Raw genomic sequence first — 21,218 nt, forward strand, 5'->3', positions numbered from 1 at the left:
AAAAAAAAAAAAACTACTTCAAATTTCAGTTTCATCAGGAGGCAGGTGGTCTCAATTTAGGTCATCTTTTTAGGGTCTCTTGCTGGTTATAGATGATTTTAAAAAAATTTTTTTTTTTTTAGTGTACAGAAAAGCAAAGTGCTTAAATGACATTTTAAAGATGACCTTATCAGGAAGAGAAAAAAATTGTAAATTCCTCTGACCTCTCTTACTACCAAAATCAATATTCTTTGTCAACCTGGGGAAGGAAATAAGAAACATTTGGGTGCAATGGAAGGGAAACTACAAATTTCAAAAACGAAACAAACTGAAAACTCTACTTAGGCATATGTGTTTCCAGGCAAAGACTCCTGAACCCATAGGGGGATCAGCTTTGATGTAAAGATTTGAACTTTTCAGATCTGATCTCAGTAGCTTTGCAGGATAAACCTCCACTGACTTCAGTGGTTTTTAAAGGCTCCTTGCTATCGTCCCAAGTTGGATTCATCCTCATTTTCAAAGCCAAGATTCATTTATTTACTGAAATGCAACGCAAATTGGCTCCTGTTTTTGATAATCATACAATGACAACTGTTAACACACTGATGTTAACATCTTGTTTACCTCTATGAGACATGCACTATCATTCTGTTTTGAGAGGAGAATGTGAAGGATCATGAGATAGGAAGTAGTACACCCCCCACATGTAACTAGGAAGAGGCAGAGCTGGGATTTTATTTAAGTCCATCTGACTTTTTAGCCCACATTCTTAACTGCCCTGTAATGTGTGCAATGATGCTGAGTTATGGGAATTAGCTACGTTTAATTCATTATAGTGGACAACCTTTAATTTTTGAATATGCCTTAAATGCTTTCGAAGTATTTGGATAGAAATATGTACTCTATTGACATATTTAGAAATAAGCTATTGCAAGTTAATATGACTAACATTAAGATGTGATTCTGATTGAGCGGCTGGGTGGCTAAGTTGGTTAAGCTTCTGACTTGGGCTCAGGTTATGATTTCAGAGCCCTGGGATCCAGCCCTTTCTTGGGGCTCCAAACTCAGCCCTGGCTCAGCGTGGAGTCTCCTTCACCTTTTCCCTCTGCTCCTCTCCCCACTGGTGCTCTTTCTCTCTCAAAAAAAAAAAAAAAAAAAAAAGACGTGATTCTGATATATCATCCTTCATGTTAAAAATGTAAATTAGCCACAAATATTCTGATGAGTTTGATAGTCATAGCAAGGACATACTCATATATTCTATGTCTTTGCTGATTTATTGTCTAGTTGACCCATCAATTGCTAAAAAAAGAAATTTTAAAATCTTCAAATCTAATTGTAGATTTGTCTATTTCTCCCGTTTATTCTGTTAATTTTTGCTTCTGTGTGTTGGTGATCTGATATTAAAAACGTACATATTTTTATTATTCTGCCTTTTGGTGAGTTACCCCTTTTATTGTCATGAAATAGCTTCTTTATCACTGGTAATAACTTTAGACTCGAGATCTCTGTTGTATGGCATTAATACAATTATTGCATTCTTTTTATGATTACTGTTTGTGTGGAATAACTTTTTTCATCCATGTATTTTCCTTTTTCTTTTCTTTCTTTCTTTTTTTTTTAGAGAGAGAGTGAGCAGGGGGAGGGGCAGAGTGAGAGAATATCAGGCAGACTCCCTGCTGAGCGCAGAACCCCATGCAGGGCTCTATCCCACCACCAGGAGAACAGGAGCTGAGCCGAAATCAAGAGTCTTACACTTAACCAACTGAGCCACCCAGGTGCCCCTCATCCAAATATTTTCAACCTAGCTGCATCTGCATGTTTAAAGGTCATTTCTTATAGACAGAATATAGTTGAGCCTCACCTTTTTCCCACTCTGGCAACCTGTACCTTTTCATTGAATTGTTATTCCATTAATGTCTAATTTAATTATTGATATGATTGGGTTTAATCTATCATTTTATTATTTGATTTTTTAAAAAATTCATCTACGTTGTTTTTCACTCTCTGTTATTTCTTTCCTGCCCCTTTTTACATTATTTAAAAATGTCAAAAATCCATTTTATTTTTCCTATTGACATTTTATTTATTTTTTAAAGATTTTTTTAAATTTATTTATTTGCGAGAGAGAGAGAATGAGAGACAGAGAGCATGAGAGGGAGGAGGGTCAGAGGGAGAAGCAGACTCCCCGCCGAGCAGGGAGCCCGATGCGGGACTCGATCCCGGGACTCCAGGATCATGACCTGAGCCGAAGGCAGTCGCTTAACCAACTGAGCCACCCAGGCGCCCTTCCTATTGACATTTTAGATAGATGTCTTATGCCATATTCTTAACAATTGAACTAGGGATTATGATATATATCCTTAACTTTTGACAGTTCATTTAAGTTAATACAACTTTATGTACGTAAACCACATAGCTCTGCATCCTCCTAGTTTTTATGCTACAGTTGTTACATATATTGGATCTCCATATGTGTGAACACCGGAAGACAGTATTGTAATATATGGTTTAAACAACTGTATCTATTAAAAACAAATTAAGAGAAATGCAAAACAAACTTTAAAAAAAATTAAACCCGTTATTTACCATTTCTTTTGCTGTTCATTTCTTTATCAGCATTTGCATTTCCATCTGGGATAATTTCCTTTAAGCCTGGAAAACTTCCTTTTTCCTTTCTTGTGTTACAAATCTGCTGGTGACAATTTTTGGCTTTTATTTTATATGATAATACTTCTTCTGCCTTAATTTTTGAAGTATACTTTTACCAGATGTAGCATTCTTGTTGACAAATTGTTTTCCTTTCAGCACATTAAAGGTTTCATTCTACTGACTTCTGGTCTCCATATTTCCTTACCCATTGACTCAGTGTTACCCTTTACATATGTGTCACTTTTCTCTTTCTGCTTTCAATATTACCTTTACCCAACTGATTAATTATGGTATGCCTCAGCAGTCTTTATTTATGTTTAATTTACTTGGTGCCTATTAAGTATCTTGAATGTATAAATGTATGTCTTTTTTTTCTTTAATTGGGAAAATTTGTTGCTATTATCTCTTCATATAATTTTTTTCCTGTTCTATTCTTTCTCTTCTTTTCTTCTAATATTGCTGTTAGACATATGTTTGACTATTTGATATTATCAAACAGGCCACTAAGCATGTGTTCATTATTTTTAATTCTGTTTTCTCTCTGCTCTTCACACTGGATAATTTTTATTCATCAGTCTGCAATATCAGTATCTTTCCCCTATCATCTTCATTTGAATATTATGTCTCTCCAGTAAAATTTTATTTCAGATATTGTATATTTTTGTTATAGAATTTTTTTTGGATCTTTTGAAATTGTTTCCCTTTTTTTGCTGCAATTTCCTATCCATTATTCATTGTGAGCATATTTTATCTTACTTCATTGAGAGAACTGTATCAGCTCTTAGAAAATCTTTGTTTGCTAGTTCCAACCTTTGTGTAAGTTTGAGTTTGGTCATATTAGATTTTATTTTCTTCTGAAAATGTGTTCCATTTTCTTAGTTATTCATAATTCTGGATTGTATGCTGGATATTTTGAGTGTGAATCCAGAAAAACTGGATTCTGTTATTTTTCTCTGATGAGTGTTCCTCTATTATTTTTGAAGGATATTGCATTGATTAGATTTGAACTGCAAACACTTGGGAAGCAACCCTGGTCTCAGATAAGAAGATCTTTGGTCTTCAGTTGAACTACTATGAATCTTTTTTGAATTAGCATCGTTCAGGGGTCAGCCACAGATGCAGGCAGACAAATATGGGGAACCCCTTCTAAGACTCTTTCTCTTTTAAGATTCTCCCAATCCCTTCAATATCCATACTTTCCTCAGATTCAGTGTTCTAAGGTCTTCCAGGTCAGAAAAGCTTTGTTTTTCATAGATTTTCCTGCTGCCCTGTGTACCGTATAGATTGTTCCTTTTTTTTTTTTGAAGATTTTATTTATTTATTTTCACAGAGAGAGAGAGACACACAGCGAGAGAGGGAACACAAGCAGGGGGAGTGGGAGAGGGAGAAGCAGGCCTCCCCCTGAGCAGGGAGCCCAACGTGGGTCTCGATCCCAGGACCCTGGGACCATGACCTGAGCTGAAGGTAGACACTTAACGACTGAGCCACTCAAGCGCCCCTAGCTAAAAGCTGCAAAAACATTAAATCATTTTGTACTTCTTCTTCTTTTTTTTTTTTTGAACACATACTTTCCAGGAAAATTTACCCCTATTCCTGTTCTAGATTTTATAGTTGTTTTCTTCTGGAACTTACACTACTAGGATTTTATACATTATCAGAAGAGAAAGGCCAGATGTATTCTTAACAAAGAATAAAAGAAGAAAAATCCCCGATTGTTAATTTAGTGAGGTGTCTCTTGAAAAAACTTTGAGGCTGCTTTTTTTAAAAAAAAATTGTTTTCAAGAGATCCTTAGCACTGTGGCATTTTTAGAATCTGCATTAAATGATTTTCTAATATGACATTTATTGAATTTGGCAATGGAACAATATTCTACATTTACTTTTTTTTTTAAAGATTTTATTTATTTATTTGACAGAGAGAGACACAGTGAGAGGGAACATAAGCAGGGGGAGTGGGAGAGGGAGAAGCAGGCTTCCCGCAGAGCAGGGAGCCCAATGAGGGGCTTGATCCCAGGACCCTGGGATCATGACCAGAGCTGAAGGCAGACACTTGATGACTGAGCCACGCAGGCACCCCATATTCTACATTTACTACCATATATATGTTAGTTCATTGCTTTCAAGTGATGCAAAGTGAGGCAGTATATGCAAAATATATCCACTCACCATGTGGATTTTGTACTAATTTCTTTAGCATAGGTTCTTTTAATCTACATAGTCTATTTATTGTGTGCTACTTGATGACTCAATTCTCCCAATGAACTACTCTGAATCCTTCCTTTCTACAACATAATATGACATCATTTGACTTTAACTTAGATTTACATAATTGTAAATATGAACACAAGGTGAGACATTGAAATGAAGTGGTAGAGTTTTTTTTTTTTTTAAGATATTTATCCAGATGATCCAGATGTTTATTTATGTATTATAAATTTTTATTTAAAAGAAAATACAGTTACAAAATATTATGAGCTCAAAGTCCTCTGAAATTACACTTGTAGTTCCTACTGGTCCAATATTTCAAGTTTGAGCAATTCTGATATTTGTTATTACTTTTTAGTTAATTAAACTCCATTTGACTAGTATGGGAAGAGAAGAATGGGAGAATAAAATACATTTTGAGACTAAGGAGTGAAAAAAAAGTGAAAAGTAGAAGAGAAACATGAAGGAGAAGGCAGGAAATAATAGTCTTCAAAGAGTTAGAAAAGGGGAAGAAACAAAAAAGTGAAGGAAAAAGAGAAAAAGAAGGAAAACAATTGACAGAAAAATTCTTTGCTAGAAGAAAAGATGAGAACACTGGAACTAGAGGGTATTATGCTAGGCGGAAAAAGTCAGTCAGAGAAAGACAAATACTATGTGATTTCACTCATATGTGGAATTTGAGAAACAAAACAGATGAACACAGGGGAGGGGAAGGAAAAATAAAATAAGATAAAGACAGAGAGGGAGGCGAACCATAAGAGACTCTTAACTCTAGGAAACAAACAGGGTTGCTGGAGGGGAAGTGGGGGGGATGGGGTAACTGGGTGATGAGCATTAAGGAGGGCACTTGATGTAATGAGCACTGAGTGTTATATGCAGCTGATGAATCACTAAATTCTACCCCTGAAACTATGTTAACTAAATTGAATTTAAATAAAAAATTTAAAAAAATTAAACATACACTTACCATACAACTCAGCGATCTTACTCATAGATATTTACTCAAGAAAAATAAAAACGTGTGTTTTTACAAAGTTTTCTCCATGAATGTCCTTAGCACTATTATTCATAATAGCCCAAACTGGAAGGAACTCAGTGTTCATCATTAGGTGAATGGATAGGGAGACCATTCTATCTCCATTCAATGGAATACGGCTCAGTAATAAAAAGGAATAAACTACTGGTGCTCACAACAATATTGATGAATCTCAAGTGACTTATGCCAAGTGAAAGAAGGTAGACAAGAAAGACTACATATTCTATGATTCCATTAAATGAAAATCTAGAAAAGGCAAACTACAATGAAGGGAAAAGCCAGTGAATGTCTAGTATTTGGGCTCGGAGTAGTGGAAAAGATTTAATGTAATGGACCATGAAGGAACTTTTTGGGGTGGTATCTATTTTGTCTAGATTGGGGTGGTGATTACATAATGGTATAAATTTATCATGAATCATTGATTTGCACATGACAAGGGATAAATTTGACTGAATGTAAATTATACCCCAATAAAAGTGATTAAAACTTTTAGAAAAAAAGAGAAGATGAGAACAGAGGAGTCAAATAGAGAATGTGGAAGAAAAGCATGGAACAGGGACAGCTTGGCAGATGCTGGTGGTGGAATGAGGAGGGAAAAGAGCATTTAAGCATTTAGCACTGTCTCCTACTTTCTATTTTCACAAAAAGATGAAAAGACAGGTGACTAAGAAATATTTCCCCCAGGATTCCCTTTATACTTGTCCTCACTTTCTGCTTCTTCTTTCTTCTCTTCTGCCACCTAGAGAACTCTGGCCTCTCCTCTGACTTCTCCCTCCAGGTCCCATTTTTTCTTAGAGAAAGTGGAGGTGAACTGCGGGTGAACCATGGGAACAAGGCCCCAGTCTCCAGGCAGTAGTGAGATCCCAACTCCACTGGCCTGCAGTGTGGCAGGAAGGTGACTCCGCACTGACTGCGTAACAAGCACTCGAGCGTAATAACATAGTTTTGGGGAAGCATTTGTCTAAAATTTGCCCCTCCAAGTGCCTTTCTCCCCAAAGTGAATGATTTGTGTTGTTTAGTTGAGGCCGAGAAACATTGGGATATTTTATGGAGAAGAGAAGCCCAAGTTGCTTAATACGCATGGAAAGGCTTAAAAAAAAAACCTAAATGTATATAAGAAATGAATATATATGTATATATATCTTGGGCACTTGCTTAAGATGATATTTAGGAAACTATTGTTTTACTAGTGCAAATTATGCTCTAAAAAATTAATGCAGCTTCTCAAAGACCTTAGTTGATAGAAAATTTCACATTGTTCTGGAGCAAAGATTTTTGTTCTCAAGACCCTTGTATACAATTAAAAATTATTAAGCACTCCAGAGAGCTTCTTCTTCTTCTTCTTTTTTTTTTTTTTTTTGGTTATCTGGATTATATCTATTGGTACTTAGAAAACTAAGGATTAAAACTAAGAAATTAAAAATATTTATTAATAATTTAAAAAACACATGACATGTTAATATTAATAAAATATTTTAATGAAAAATAGCAATTTTCCAAAACAAATAAAATTTTAGCAAGAAGAGTGAATCCCTTCTTAATACTGCCTATGATACGCCCATCTGGGAGGATCTTGGATGATGATCTGCTTGGATGGGGAAGAGCTCTAAATCAGATTTTTAAAAGTCAGTTATTAGAAGCCTTTTGCCTTCTAAACTCTTGAAGGGTCTTCATTGACTCAACTAGCTTGGAGTTTGTAAAAAAGGCATTCTGAGTATATGATTGGCCCAGAGAATGGATTTTTTAAAATTTAAATTGCGTTAATAGTAACAGTCTTGCACAAAAGAGAGCATGTAATGCTGTTCTTCCATTTAACCCAAAGGAAATTTCACAACCAACATTGATGGTATTTTCTAAAGCCAGCTTTAAATTCATGACATTTTCGCAAGTGGAACAATATGATAGTCACTGTTCTAGAAATACATACTAAGATGGATGTTGCCAAACCACCAATATTCCCTCAAGTCAGAACTCTTTTTAACACTCTGTGAGACAGTAGGTTGTCATTTTCGTGTTTCAGTTGAAAGGTTCCACCTTTACTGAACCACATTACAAGTTTTCAAAGTTAAAAAAACACACAAAGAAAAACATCTCATGAAATATTTGCAGGTAAAGTGCAGCAATAGCAGTCTGAATTCTGATAAATAAATTATATTTTTCTTTAAAAATGAATTATTCTCTTAGGAAATAGCATTGACAAAAAGAATGTTTCCATGTCTAGTGGGTCCAGGAAAACAGTATGCCAAGAGGCTACAATCACCATAAGAATTCAAAAAGATTATAATGGATTAAATTTAAGCCTTTTCCAAATAGTCTGAAATAGGAACACTGCTTTCTGCAAAATAATGATGCTCTGAGCTGTTTGTTACTAGGAAATGTGATTTAAAATTAGAGCAACAGGGCGCCTGGGTGGCTCAGATGGTTAAGCGTCTGCCTTCGGCTCAGGTCATGATCTCAGGGTCCTGGGATCGAGTCCCGCATCGGGCTCCCTGCTTCTTGGGAGCCTGCTTCTCCCTCTGCCTCTCTCTCTCTCTGTCTCTAATGAATAAATAAATAAAATCTTAAAAAAAAAAATAAAATTAGAGCAACAGATACAATAAAAACCATTTTGATATGTTAAAAGCGGCTCTATATGCACCTTACTGGTTTCTGGGTTTACTTAATGACAATTATCCTTCTTTTCTGTCTTCCATGATGTCTTCCTTACATCCCCATATCCATCCATTATGAAGACTTCATGTGCCAACTCTGAGATTCAGTGGGACTTGTTGAGAGAAGGGATGAGCTAGTGAAGCAAATAACCATGCCATCTTGCCTTTTCTACCTTGGAAGCTCATCTGATTCTAGGTAATCCCAGAAATTTCCTATTCCAACCAGGATAAGCCATGGGAGTAAAAATGCCCACAAATGTGGTCTAGAGGAGCCTCATAACATTTTTAAATTAATTAATTAATTAATTTTCATTTTTATTTATTTTAAAAATTAATTAAATCATTATGTTATAATTAATAATTATTTATTTTAAGGAACCTGTGGGAACTAGGTTTCTGGGTTTAGCTTTCTTCTCTCTCAGCACAGAACCATGTCCTGATGAGACTACAGAGGGAATTCAGGTTCTCTGGAAGATGGGCCACAGTTGCCAAATATAATACAGATAAATTTGTATTTCACAATAAAACGTAGTTAAATTAGTATTTCTGATAAATAATGAGTATTTTTTTGTGTGTAAATACATCCCAAATACTGAAATATTTATACTAAACCTTATCTGTTGTTTATCTGAAATTCAAATTTCATTGGGTGTCCCCCTTTTTCCACCTTGAGTCCAGCTAACCTACTTTGGACTGAGGGTGTCCAGTGCTGGACTGAATCTTGCTATTGGAGTAGACTATCTGGGAAAGTGGTAAGATATAGTGAGTATAAACACTGTCTTTGTGTTGTGTAGGGATATGGAAAAAATAGTACGTAGGAACACTGGAGGATGTTTAGTGCCTACTGGCATTAAATTTGATATTTGCTAAAAATGAAATTTGAGTTTTGTGCAGAAAACCACCTGAAACATAACCCAACGTTACTGTTAAAAATAGGATGACCAATTACCAATACCAAATTTTAATTGAAATACAGGAATTATCTCTATTACAACAACTTTGGCAGAAGAGCTTGAGACTTTTGTGGCTGTGTTGGGGCTTAATAAGAAGAACATGATATGTACAGTCAGAGGTTTGAAACATGGCATCAAACTCTTCACCATCCTTGTGTCTTGACTCCCACAGTATTACCCCACAGGATAATTTAAGCCTAACTGATAAAGGGATGGTATGTATTAAATTAGATAACATAGGTAGAAAACATGGTGATTTTCCCCCCTTAGTAATGGGAACTCTGATATTAGTATCAAAACCCTATTGAATCAAATCGGTTTTTCAGCCATATGGGAAATGGGACCTCTAAGTTTCTCCCTTCTTACATCTTTTCCTGCAACACCTCAGCCTGATTGATTTCACAGTATCTTTTATCTTCAAAACGATCATAACATTATTAAAGTCTGAGCATTTTTGGAGGGGACTTTTTGGGGTTATCATGGTTCAGGGATTCTGTGGCAGTTGATGGTTTAGGGAAATGACTCTTTGACACCCAGGAATGTCAACGAACCCATTTAATGTTGTGAAATAACTGGCACTCATTTTTATTTAATGAGAGAGCCTTAGTGTTCTTGTAAAAAAAAATGCTTTGTGCTTTGCTGACCTTGTAATTTAGCATGTCTATGATTAAGGCATACTTATTTTATATCAATTCTATCTTCTCATTGAAATGTGTTGGAAAAAGTGTGCGGTTACTGTGGGGTAGTATTTTAATAGCTTTTTTTATTATTTATGTGTAGTCATGCTAACAGATCAGTAGATGACTGCCATTAAACAGATTGTTATACTCACAGATCACAAGAGAAGGGAACATCGCTTGCCACAGGGGGCACATGGGGAAGCACCAGGGTTGGTCAGGAGACTTATGGAGAGGGGACAAGAGCCTTTATTGTGGCTTCCAAGGGGAAGAATGGATGAGGCGGGGCAAGCAGGCTTAGGAATGATTAGTTTAAATAATTTTAGTGGGCTCCTGGGCAAAGGGGCAGCACCTAATTGTCTGGTACCTGGCCCTGGGGTGATTGGGGAAGGTGGGGAGTGGCTCAGAGTGTGATAAGGCCATACAGAAGGGAGTTGAGGGTGTGGGCTCTGGATTGGTTGGTTTGCATTTGAGAAGTGCACTCCTGGGTGAGTTGTTTACAATCTCTAGGAATTCACTAACCCTGGGAGGGGCAGTCCGTGTAGGGTCAGCAAGGCCCCAGATGCTAAAAGCATTAAGGTAGAGAAAATGAAAGATATGGTCAATATATAGAGAGAGACTGGATATTGACAGCATGGTTACATATTTTGGTTCTGCTAGATTTCTCTAGAGATAAATACTTCAATTTTTATAGATGTCTGTGATTTGCTTTGAAATAATCCTGAGTTGGAGTGGGAAGTGGGTGCAGAAAATGTATTTATACTCCGTTTTGTTCTAAAAATAATTGAGGATGATTCTCTGCCATTAAATGGTTGTACAGTGTTTTAGTCAGTTACATTAACTTTATGAATCTCATTTCCCTCACCTCTCAGATAGGAATAGCAATATTTCTCTCACAGGTAATATACTAGAGAAGACTAAAATATGGACAAAATTCCTATTATTAATAATGTGTGGCCCTGGGCAACATCTTAGGTCTTAATGTCTGATGTGCCTGTGTCTGGTTATGAATTAATATGAACATAAACAATCCACTTCAACAACTCAGAAGCAGGACTGTGGTTTTGGTCACTGATAATCTCATTATATATTTGCACTTTTATCAGTGTCTGCTTTCCTAAGTGGTGATGACTTTATGTTCCTTTTTAACTAAGAAGTGCAGCTGGTTCAGTTATGATGGCAGGCAGTAATTTCAAACTCTTTGACCTCTCTTTTAACACCGGTAAATATACATTTTTGATTAAGTACTTGTTTTTCTACGAGAAGCCACAGATATTAAGGTGATAGTTGTGTTGAGGAAGAGGCTTACACAGGAAAGATTCTCTATTCCCTGAAAAGGAAACGCCATAATAGAAAAAAAGCTCTCTAAAAAGGCAACCAGGAAGCTTGGTGAATGCAAAGCACTTTTGGACGATCAGCAGGGGGCACTAAGATTCCACAGGAGAAACATATCCCCGAAGCGTTCATAAATTATTTTTCTTTTTCCTTAACTCTGAACTGATGACACCATAAACTATGCTTTTTTTTTTTTTAATCTTCACTATAGCTGATAGTGTATCTTTTCTTTTTAACCCTCAAAGTGTAGGTGCACTTAACAAATTTATCTACCAATTAAAAAAAAAAAAACCTTCTGATGAACTCATCTGTATTCTGGTTTGCTCCTCATTCAGCATTCAAATGCAATGCGATTTTCTTCCCTTTGACAAACACAGAGTAATTAGGATTTTTCACAGACAAGTGATTACCTAATAAATGACCTTCTGAAGGCAGCTCTATTAAAATGGAGCAAAAAGATGTTTACTACAAGTGGTGGCCAAGAAGGAAGGTACAGGGACAAGACAAGTTCTGCATAACCAACAGCTTCTTCAGCTCCAAGAATAATAAAGGCACTTACTGGACTAGCAGATCTGCATTAAAAATAATTAGAAGCCTGACAAGACACTAAACTATAAACACAAATTATGATTGGCTGTTGTAACAGTTCATTAATTCCATGGGAAGTCCAAGGGTAAGGTAATAACACTTACATTCACGTGGGACATCGGCAAGTAAGGGAAAAAAATCAGATGTATAAACTAGGGAAGGATGAAAAGAATACTGATCAATTCTCATATGTTTTCTCTGATTTTAGCACATTTAAAAGATGAGAAAAAGTATGAACTCTAAGTGGAATAACTTTGAAATGTATTTTTGTGAAGATGTAATTTTTTATAAAACAAATTGCTGCAGGATCCTCAAATAAAATGTTGGATATGGCCGCATATTTTTCCCTGTACCCTTATTTGTAAACCCTTATAAACTACTTAAAAATATAGCGTTTGATTTGGGCCATACTGGCCATGGCTTTAAGTAATTTGTAGATTCATAGTGAATGACCTCAGAACATAGAATTTTAAAGCTAAGAGGAACTTTGTCAATTATCTCAGCCAGGCCTTTGATTTTATAAATGAGGACTCTGCAGGTAGAGAAAGATCACTCAGAAAGCTTTATAAACCGAAGTTACCACCCACCATGGTAACTGAATGGGTAGTAAAGTTCCAGGTCTCCTGACTCTAATGTAGTCTTTGCCATGTTAACTTTCTGTTAAACAGTTTATGTGTGTCACATATCTATAACAGTTCTCTCTATATAATATATACAACTTATATGTTATTATATAACACGTATGTGTATGTACACATTATATACATGAATAATATTATATAGAAACACAATTTATAAGTGATATATATACATATAGATGTACAATTTCATTTTTAACAATTCTGATAACAACATGATCCTTAAGGAAAACAGGTGAGAGTTGATTTCCACTTGCATTTGGTAATTTCCCTCGACCTTGTAAGTAGAAGATGCTTTAGATTAAGTCACAAGAGTGAATATCTGAGACCATTAAGGAGTGTCCAAAGAAATGCGCATATCACTTATTGTTTTCCCTGTTGGTACAATTGAGGTTCTGTTCCAGAGAAATCATAGGAAGACTGGGGAAGACATCCAGCAGGAGAGAGATGCTTTTCATTAAGACCGGCATTGCTACCTGAGAATAACAGAGTGAAAGATGAACACCTCAGCTCTACACTTAAAGCATGGCGCTTCTCTACCAGCAGCATAATTTGGAGTTGGGTGCTTTGTTTGCACTTGGCTGGTTCAGTTCATCCCCTCCCCCTTCTCTTCAGCATAATTAAATCAATTTTATTAGGCAGGGTCTGTGATGGCTCAGTGTGGCTGTGTTAGCAGCCAGTGGAAATGGTTTGAGCATTACATTTCATGCTGGTTCTCTTTCTATTAACAAAAATGGAATTTTCAGGCTTCATTACAAGATTAAACTCCTGATAGAATTAAAGATTGTTGATCCTTTCTAGGCAATTTTTCTCCTGGGGACCACCACCCTGAAAACCAGAGCTCCAAACCTCAGTTACTCCAGGGATGCATTTTTCTCTGCTCACAGGGAAAAAGCATCACAGTGCATCTCTGAACTTGGCAGGGGAGGTAGACAATGCACAAATGAATTCTTTGAAATAAATGAAAGAACCTTACAGAATAGAGCATATAACCACCTCAAAATACCCAAGAGCAACACAATATTAACTGTGATTCTGGGGACATGGATAGTTGAGATTTCTTACGAAATGTTAAAAGATGCCTTTTAACTTTGTAAAACAAAGATTTGTTTTTCCTTTTGGGTATTGAAGATGCAAACAAACTTTCTTCATAGTGGCCTAGGCATTGGTTTTCTTCTCCCTTGTAGTAAAAAAATTCTTTCAGAAACACTAAAGCATTGGGGCGCCTGGGTAGCTTAGTTGGTTAAGTGTCTGCCTTTGGCTCAGGTCGTGATCCCAGGGTCCTGGGATCGAGCCCCACGTTGGGCTCCCTGCTCAGCAAGGATACTGCTTTTCCCTCTCTTTCTGCTGCTCCCCCTGCTTGTGCTCTCTCTCAAATAAATAAATAAAATATTTTTGTTTTTTAAATAAAAGAAACATTAAAGCATTTCTTGTTTGTTCATTTTTGCCACACGTGTTGGGGCATCAGTACATTTTTGTCGTGGCTTATCAAAGGATTTAGGAGTCTGTGGCTAACAGATACAGACCCTAATAAAACGAAAGTGCCAATTATTCCTTTATCAGACAGGTTTGATTGAAATACTATGTTTGTTTTGACATATTCTTTACAGTGGATTAAAGACAGTGGTTCAATCTGAGAAAATGTTTCAAATGTCCATGCATTAAAACATGTTTGAAGAAGGTATATTATTTAACGCAACTTGTTAAATGTAAGGTTGGTAATCTCAATGAAGGCTATTAATTCAAACATTTTGCTTTTAATGAATTGAGTTATTTTTTTCTCAAAGAGCTTAAATGTGGGCCTATGTATCTCTGTCAGATTGAGGAGCTCTGGGCTGAATATCCCTGGGCTCCTTCCTGTCCCTCTCATCTTATTTCTGTCAAAGTGTGTGAACTAATACATTAGAAAAAGGGAAGATTGATTGATACCTGGTATGTATATTCACTTTTCATATAATCCCATGCGTGGGTTGAAGTGGCCAAGTGATTTGGCCAAAGTCACAAGGTAGTAAGTTGCAAAAGTAAAATTTCAGTTCAGGTCTATCTGATGTCAGAATCCATGCTCTATGTCCCCCTTTACATTGCACTTCCTTTCATGTTCACTTCAATGGGCCAATAAATCCTTAAAAAAAAAAAAAAAGATTTTACAAAATAGAAATTGCCCCCATTAAAAAATATCTATATATTATTTTTCTAAAAACTCCCTAAGACCCAGAGTCATATTCCAAACAATCACCAGAGTGATATGGACTCATTTCAAAGTTAGTAGCATGGAGAGACTTCGTGTGTGTGTGTGTGTGTGTGTGTGTGTGTGTATGTGTTTGGTATTAAAGACATACATATAATAAACTGACAGTGTAACAACCTTTCTCCTGTCTTTTGGCTGTGTTCCCTGATTGGTTTTTAGCCTGGCTTTCTCTGTTGTAAGTTAGTCAACAAAATCCCTTTGGTCTTATAGGAATATGGACATCGAAAAGATGTTGTAATGTATTAGAAATAATGGTAGAGAGATGTGATTGGGTAATTGCAAAAATGTTTCTAATTCTTCACTTCTTGTATAATGCACCTTGCAATGTGACACTGCAGCTTTTTCCACCAAGAGGTGGCACCTAGGTCCCCTGTTCTTGGCTCTAGGATAGCCTTTTGACTTGCTTTTGCCAAAAGAATGTGGCAGAATTGAACTGAGCCAGTTCTAGGCTTAAGGTTCAGAAGATCTTGCAAGCTCTGTTTGCTCTCTGCCCAGCTGCTTTGGGGCAAGCTCAGACTAGCCTGCTGGATGATGAGAGGCCAGTGGCCCACTCACTCCTCATGCTCCAACCAATGTCCAGCCACACACACTAGTCATATGAGAAGATGTAGGCCACAGCAGACCTGTGCATATATAAATAAGCCCAGCTGAGAACAAATGAGCATGACCCAGATCAGCAGAACTACCCAGACAACCTATAGATTCATGAACAGTAAGTGGTTATTGTTTTAGGCCACTTGTTTCTGAGATTGTTTGTTACACAGCCATAGTTAACTGATAAAGAAGGCTAAAGATTAGAGAAACTGATCATTGTGTAAGGGGGCAGGAGGGCGTGGGCCATCCTTTGGGAAGCATAATGGGAAAGCAGGGTGAAGAGACAGGGAATTTAGACCTGGAAATTAAGGATAAGGTGAGTTGCAAATATAGCTCAATTTGTGTGCATTGCTAATTCTGCAGATTAAGATAGTTAAAAATAAGTATGCATACTTAAAATGGTAAACAACATAATATCTAATATCCAGTAAAGAAATGTCAACAAACATTAGCATTAGACAAAAATGTTTGGTTTTCCCTGAGATTGAAAAAAAAATTCACTCCTTTCATGTTATTGGAATTTAAGTGGTGTGGCCTCAAGTTTTTTGTTATTTCCTGCCATCAGTTGTTTGAAATGGCTGAGTAAAGTAAATCATTTTGTTTTAGTGTATAAGCTTTATGTTACTATTCTTTTGTAGTTGAAATGAGCAGTGGAAAATAGCCTTTCTGTGAAGTTGGTCTTTTAAAATATGCACCACTCTTCCAACAGCCGGCTAATTTTCGAGTTCATCAGATGTGTATTTATATGGTGAATGTATCTGTCACATAAACATTTTGTCAATCACTGCCTTCCTTCTGTTCTGACACAGAATGCTAGAGCACCATCTAAATGTGATGAATATTGTACTTGTTCCAAGTGAGAATTAATTATGGCAATGAAGAGTGTGTTGCCAAAGCCACTCATACACTATGACAAAACTTTGTTAACAGAAGCAGTCATTGAAATGTCACATTAAAAAAGTCCACAGTTAATTTAGCAAACCCTTTAGTTTGGACCTTAAAATTAGTTTATCCTTTGAATGAAATTTTTGCTTAAATCAATTCAATCATGAGTCTAAAGTCTGAAACTGATCAGGATGAAGGAAATGATCATAAGTTCAATGAGGGAATTATTTATTCTGCTTCTCTGTATCTTTTGAGACTGATATATATATATTTTTCAGAAAATGTAATGACATAAAGATAGGTTAAGAACATGGGGGTAATTCAAAAGGGATTTAAAGAAGATTTTTCCTGCAGATACTATCCATGTAAATTTGAACAGAAATAATGATAAATTAACATATTTGATTATATTTGTGGTATGAAATTGAAAAATACCTAATATAGCTAGATCTTTACATTTTCTTTGGACTTATTTTCTTAAGAACTTATATGCTCCTAGAAAGTTATCGTAAAGAGGGTAACAGTTTATGAACATGACGGGATATAAATATAACAAATAGAACAAGTAGCCTGAAGATGACAAATGTACAAACCTAGCAATTTAAAAATAAGTTTGGAATGACTATACAATGTTAAATCATATCCCCAGAGGTCTCAATATAAAATGGCCTATTCAAGCATTGCACACACAGCCTTGAGAAGAACAACTGAGATTCTACATCATAGCACTGAATTGGTTTAAATAAAAATGATAATAATAATAATAATAGTAATAAATAGCATGTAAAAAAGACTTTATGTGTCAAGCACTTGGCCCATATTTGTCTTGACAATTTTTCAATATTTATTCTGAATATACATAACAGATAATGGATAGGCCATCATAAATTGCCAACATTTTACCTAAGAAAAATGGCCATTTCATGCAGTTCAATCTAAGAGAAGTACGGGCAAACAGATGTAAAGGTGAACAGAATCTTCTATTTTCCCGGACAGAAAGTAATTGGATGCCTGAAAAAATGCTAGGTCTACTAGGTTAAAAGGAAGAGAAGCCAATCAAATGGAAAAAGGATAAGAAGCCAGACCCAACGAAAGTGTGGAATGGGGAGAGTATAGCTTTCTGACCCTTTGGGAGAAAGAGTGGCTACAGAATGAAGTGGGTGAGATTCAGATACAAATTACCAGATACACTCAAGTATAAATAATCTACAAATAAGACAGTGTGATGAGTAATACGGAGGCAGAGAAGCCCAGCATAATGCCCTAACTATTCGGAAGAACATTTACAAAAAATTTACAAATCTGTCTCATTGCACTATACAACATGCTCATTATCAAGGCTTTTTTTTTTTTTTTGTATTGTAAAATTTAATTTAATTTTACTTTAGGGAAGAAAAATATATTTTATTATTAATTCTTTGAATAGTATGAAGCATCTGAAAAGTTGTTAATTTAACCATTTGGAAATTAGGCGCCATTTTCTTTTAAAATAACAAGTGATATTTTCACATATCTCCATTACTTTTTAACAAAAGGAAAATGAAGGGAAGTAAAAGGAGGGCAATAAGCTATTCTCCAAACTTGACATTATGTCTCTTATTTCTGAGCAAAATAAAGAAAAACCAACTTACATGAGGGAAGCTATTGTAAGGTGACTCCGAGAAAAGTCCCTGTGTGGGCCTGGCGATCTCCTGAAGCCACCATTTCCTGGGAAATAAATGGGAGAGTAACTATTGCATATTTTTCCTAAACAGGATGGGTCAAGTTCTTTGTGTTCTTACTAAAAATGGGAGAGGAACGTGTAATGTTTGCTGGCTATTGTTAAAATGATCTGGTTAGAAATGGTGTCTGTTTGCTTTCTTTTTTTTTTTTAGTTTGGATACCATTAGTTTATTATAAAAGAGAGACATGAAAATTATTTACATGATGTAAGATTTCACAACTTCACTGGAATGGGCAGCTTCACTTCATGCCATTTTAATAATGATTTCAGTCCACATACTTTCCGAGAATGTCACCATCTCTAAATAAGAAATAATCCTTGTCATCTAGAACTACTTTGGTGCCTCCATATTCTGGGAGAAGAACTTTATCTCCAACTTTCACACTAACTGGTTGAATCTCTCCACCCTTTCCTTTAGAGCCCGATCCAACAGCTACTACTGTTGCTTGCAACACTTTTCCTTGAGATTTTTCAGGAAGCATAATACCTCCTTTGGTTACAGTTTCAGCTGCACTCCTTTCAACTAAAACTCGGTCAAAGAGGGGAAGAAACTTTCTAAACGCCTGCCCTGCCATGACGCCGACCGCCGCAGTTCGTTCTCTGCTCTGGAGCTGCCGCCTCTGCCTGCTTTCTATTTTTAATATGGAATAGAATGAAACCTGCCCTCCCTGCTCCTTAGCGACCCAAGGTAGGTGATTCATCATGACCCATAACTTCGGCTTGGACTAAAGCAAGAAGAATATTAAGGCCAGCTTTTCCTTTGCTGGGAATTATAGATAAAACCCTCTGCTTGGACTAAAGGAACAAGAATATCAAGACCAACTTTTCCTTTGTTGAGAATTATAGATAAAACCCTCTGCTCCTCATTCACCTCCATCTTCAATATGAGCAAAGTTATCTCTGCCCCGTAGACCAGATATCATCTCTGACTGTATCTGCCTTCAGATGACATCCAAGCATTCGCTCAGCATCCTATTTGGTAAATTATGTAAAAGTTGAATTGAATGCTTGCCTTCTTGTGTCCCAAAATTTTGTCTCATTCTGAAAATAAATAAGTATGATCTAGTCTGGACAGGTAGCCAAGTTTGACAGATCTGTGGAACATGAATTACTTTAGGATTCCTGTCAAATACTGCAAAGAATGTGCAAATATTTTTGTGTGTGTACTATATTTGTTTTTCTAAGAACAGATATGTAATATTATTATATCTTTAAGGGTTTTTGAGATACAAATAAATAGTACAAAAATAAATTAAGAATGACTGATATAATGAAAATGGTAGGCCATCTACAGAAGGAGACCAACATCAACACCAAAAAGAGACACTGAGGTACAGCAAGAACATACTTAATTGGAAAGTATCTGTAAAAACCAAACCAAACCAAACCACAAAAATAATTAAAAAAAAACAACCCCAAACATAATCCATTGCGTATTCTCTTCATGAAAGAAAATTGAAAAACTGGCCTTTCATGAGAAGTGAAAAACAATCATAACTTTTCAGTGTATTTCTCTAACATTTTAGTTAGAAAGAAGACTTTGACTCCATAACTCAAAAATCAGTCTATATGGTGGTCATTGCTTGATGATAGCAACATAAAGATCATCCAACTCATTCTCCCTTCTCTGTGTCCATACATAGCAAACAATATTCTAATAACAATTTGTCTTTCAATGTAGACATAGACACCCACAGGTAGATATTATACTACTTAGTGGATATGAGTATCTGTTTCCCTTGGTAGCTGAACTTCTCATTGTAAATTAATAAATCGGCATCTGGCTTATATATCCTTCCATGAATTTGGTTAGTATCAATCTGTTTTATCTCAGCCCACTTGATCTGAACCACAAGTAGAATGGTCAAAGTCTAATAATTTGTGTTGGTAAAGCTTACCTATTTTTTTCCCCCTGCTTTCCAAAGAGGGATGCAGTAATGGAACAATTGCTAACCAAGAAAATCCTGTAATTAGTTTTTTTAAAGTTTAAAATATGTATAAAATTCACAATTATTAGTCAGTTCCTCAGATTTTGAAGGGGCCTCAGAATTTGAAGATGACTTAGTAGATTAACTCATTGGATTAAAATTTGGAAACCATTCTTGATGTATACTGAATTTTCTTATAATTCAACAGAAACTAAGGTGATTGTTTTTAGTTATTTAAGGTTCTACAAAACCCTGAATATATAGAAAATACTATTTCAGTTGAATGATGTTCCAGGAAGTGCTCTTTATTTGGAAAAAAAAGTTTTCTACATTATTGGATGTTAATGACTAATGGGGTTCTATATAAGAGAATATGTGTAGTAGCAAGAGAAGAGTAGGCATGGGGTAAGTAAGCCTGACATGGGAGCAGGCAGCCAGGCATTGTGGTACCTGCATTCACCAGGAAGACTTGAGGCCACATCATACAGGCCTTAGCATGGGATACTTGTTGGTGGTGGTCAATATACCGTTTAAAAAATACTTTCTTACAGAGGCACTTGGTGGTTCTATCAGTTGGCCAACTCTTGATTTTGGCTCAGGTCATGATCTTGGGGCCCTGGGATCATGCCCCGCATTGGGCTCTGCACTCAGCAGGGAGTCTGCTTGAGGATTCTCTCTCCCTCTCCCTCTGCTCCTGCCCTACTCTCCTCCCCTCTCTCTCTGTTTCTCAAATAAATGTATCTTTAAAAAAAAAACTTTCTTGGGCGCCTGGGTGGCTCAGTTGGTTAAGCGACTGCCTTCGGCTCAGGTCATGATCCTGGAGTCCTGGGATCGAGTCCCGCATCGGGCTCCCTGCTCAGCGGGGAGTCTGCTTCTCCCTCTGACCCTCCCCCCTCTCATGCTCACTCTATCTCATTCTCTCTCTCAAATAAATAAATAAAATCTTAAAAAAAAACAAAAACAAAAAACAAACAAAAAAAACCTTTCTTACATTAGAAGAGCAGGTTCATTAATAATGTAAAGAGCTTCAAATGAGAAATAAAGAGAATAGTAATTCATGATTAATAAAACTAATAAAATTTTTATTCTACTCGTATGCATGTTTTTTATACCCTGATCTCATTCT

The 21,218-nt window shown here is 36.1% G+C and overlaps 1 protein-coding gene across 1 annotated transcript; it reads right to left on the bottom strand.

Annotated features, from left to right (window-relative positions):
- Positions 1-18,302: 18,302 nt before the first annotated feature.
- LOC110570070 (10 kDa heat shock protein, mitochondrial) lies at positions 18,303-18,782 on the bottom strand. Its single transcript, XM_021678043.2, has one exon. It carries the CDS (start codon positions 18,737-18,739, stop codon positions 18,431-18,433), a length of 309 nt encoding a protein of 102 aa, XP_021533718.1. The 5' UTR covers positions 18,740-18,782; the 3' UTR covers positions 18,303-18,430.
- Between the last annotated feature and the right edge of the window lie 2,436 nt (positions 18,783-21,218).

This window comes from Neomonachus schauinslandi, chromosome 1, assembly GCF_002201575.2.
Source record: "Neomonachus schauinslandi chromosome 1, ASM220157v2, whole genome shotgun sequence".
Classification (NCBI taxonomy): Eukaryota; Metazoa; Chordata; class Mammalia; order Carnivora; family Phocidae; genus Neomonachus; species Neomonachus schauinslandi.

Coding starts and splice junctions, on each gene's coding strand:
- LOC110570070 (XM_021678043.2), bottom strand. CDS start 18,739: ATGGCAGGGCAGGCGTTTAGAAAGTTTCTTCCCCTCTTTGACCGAGTT.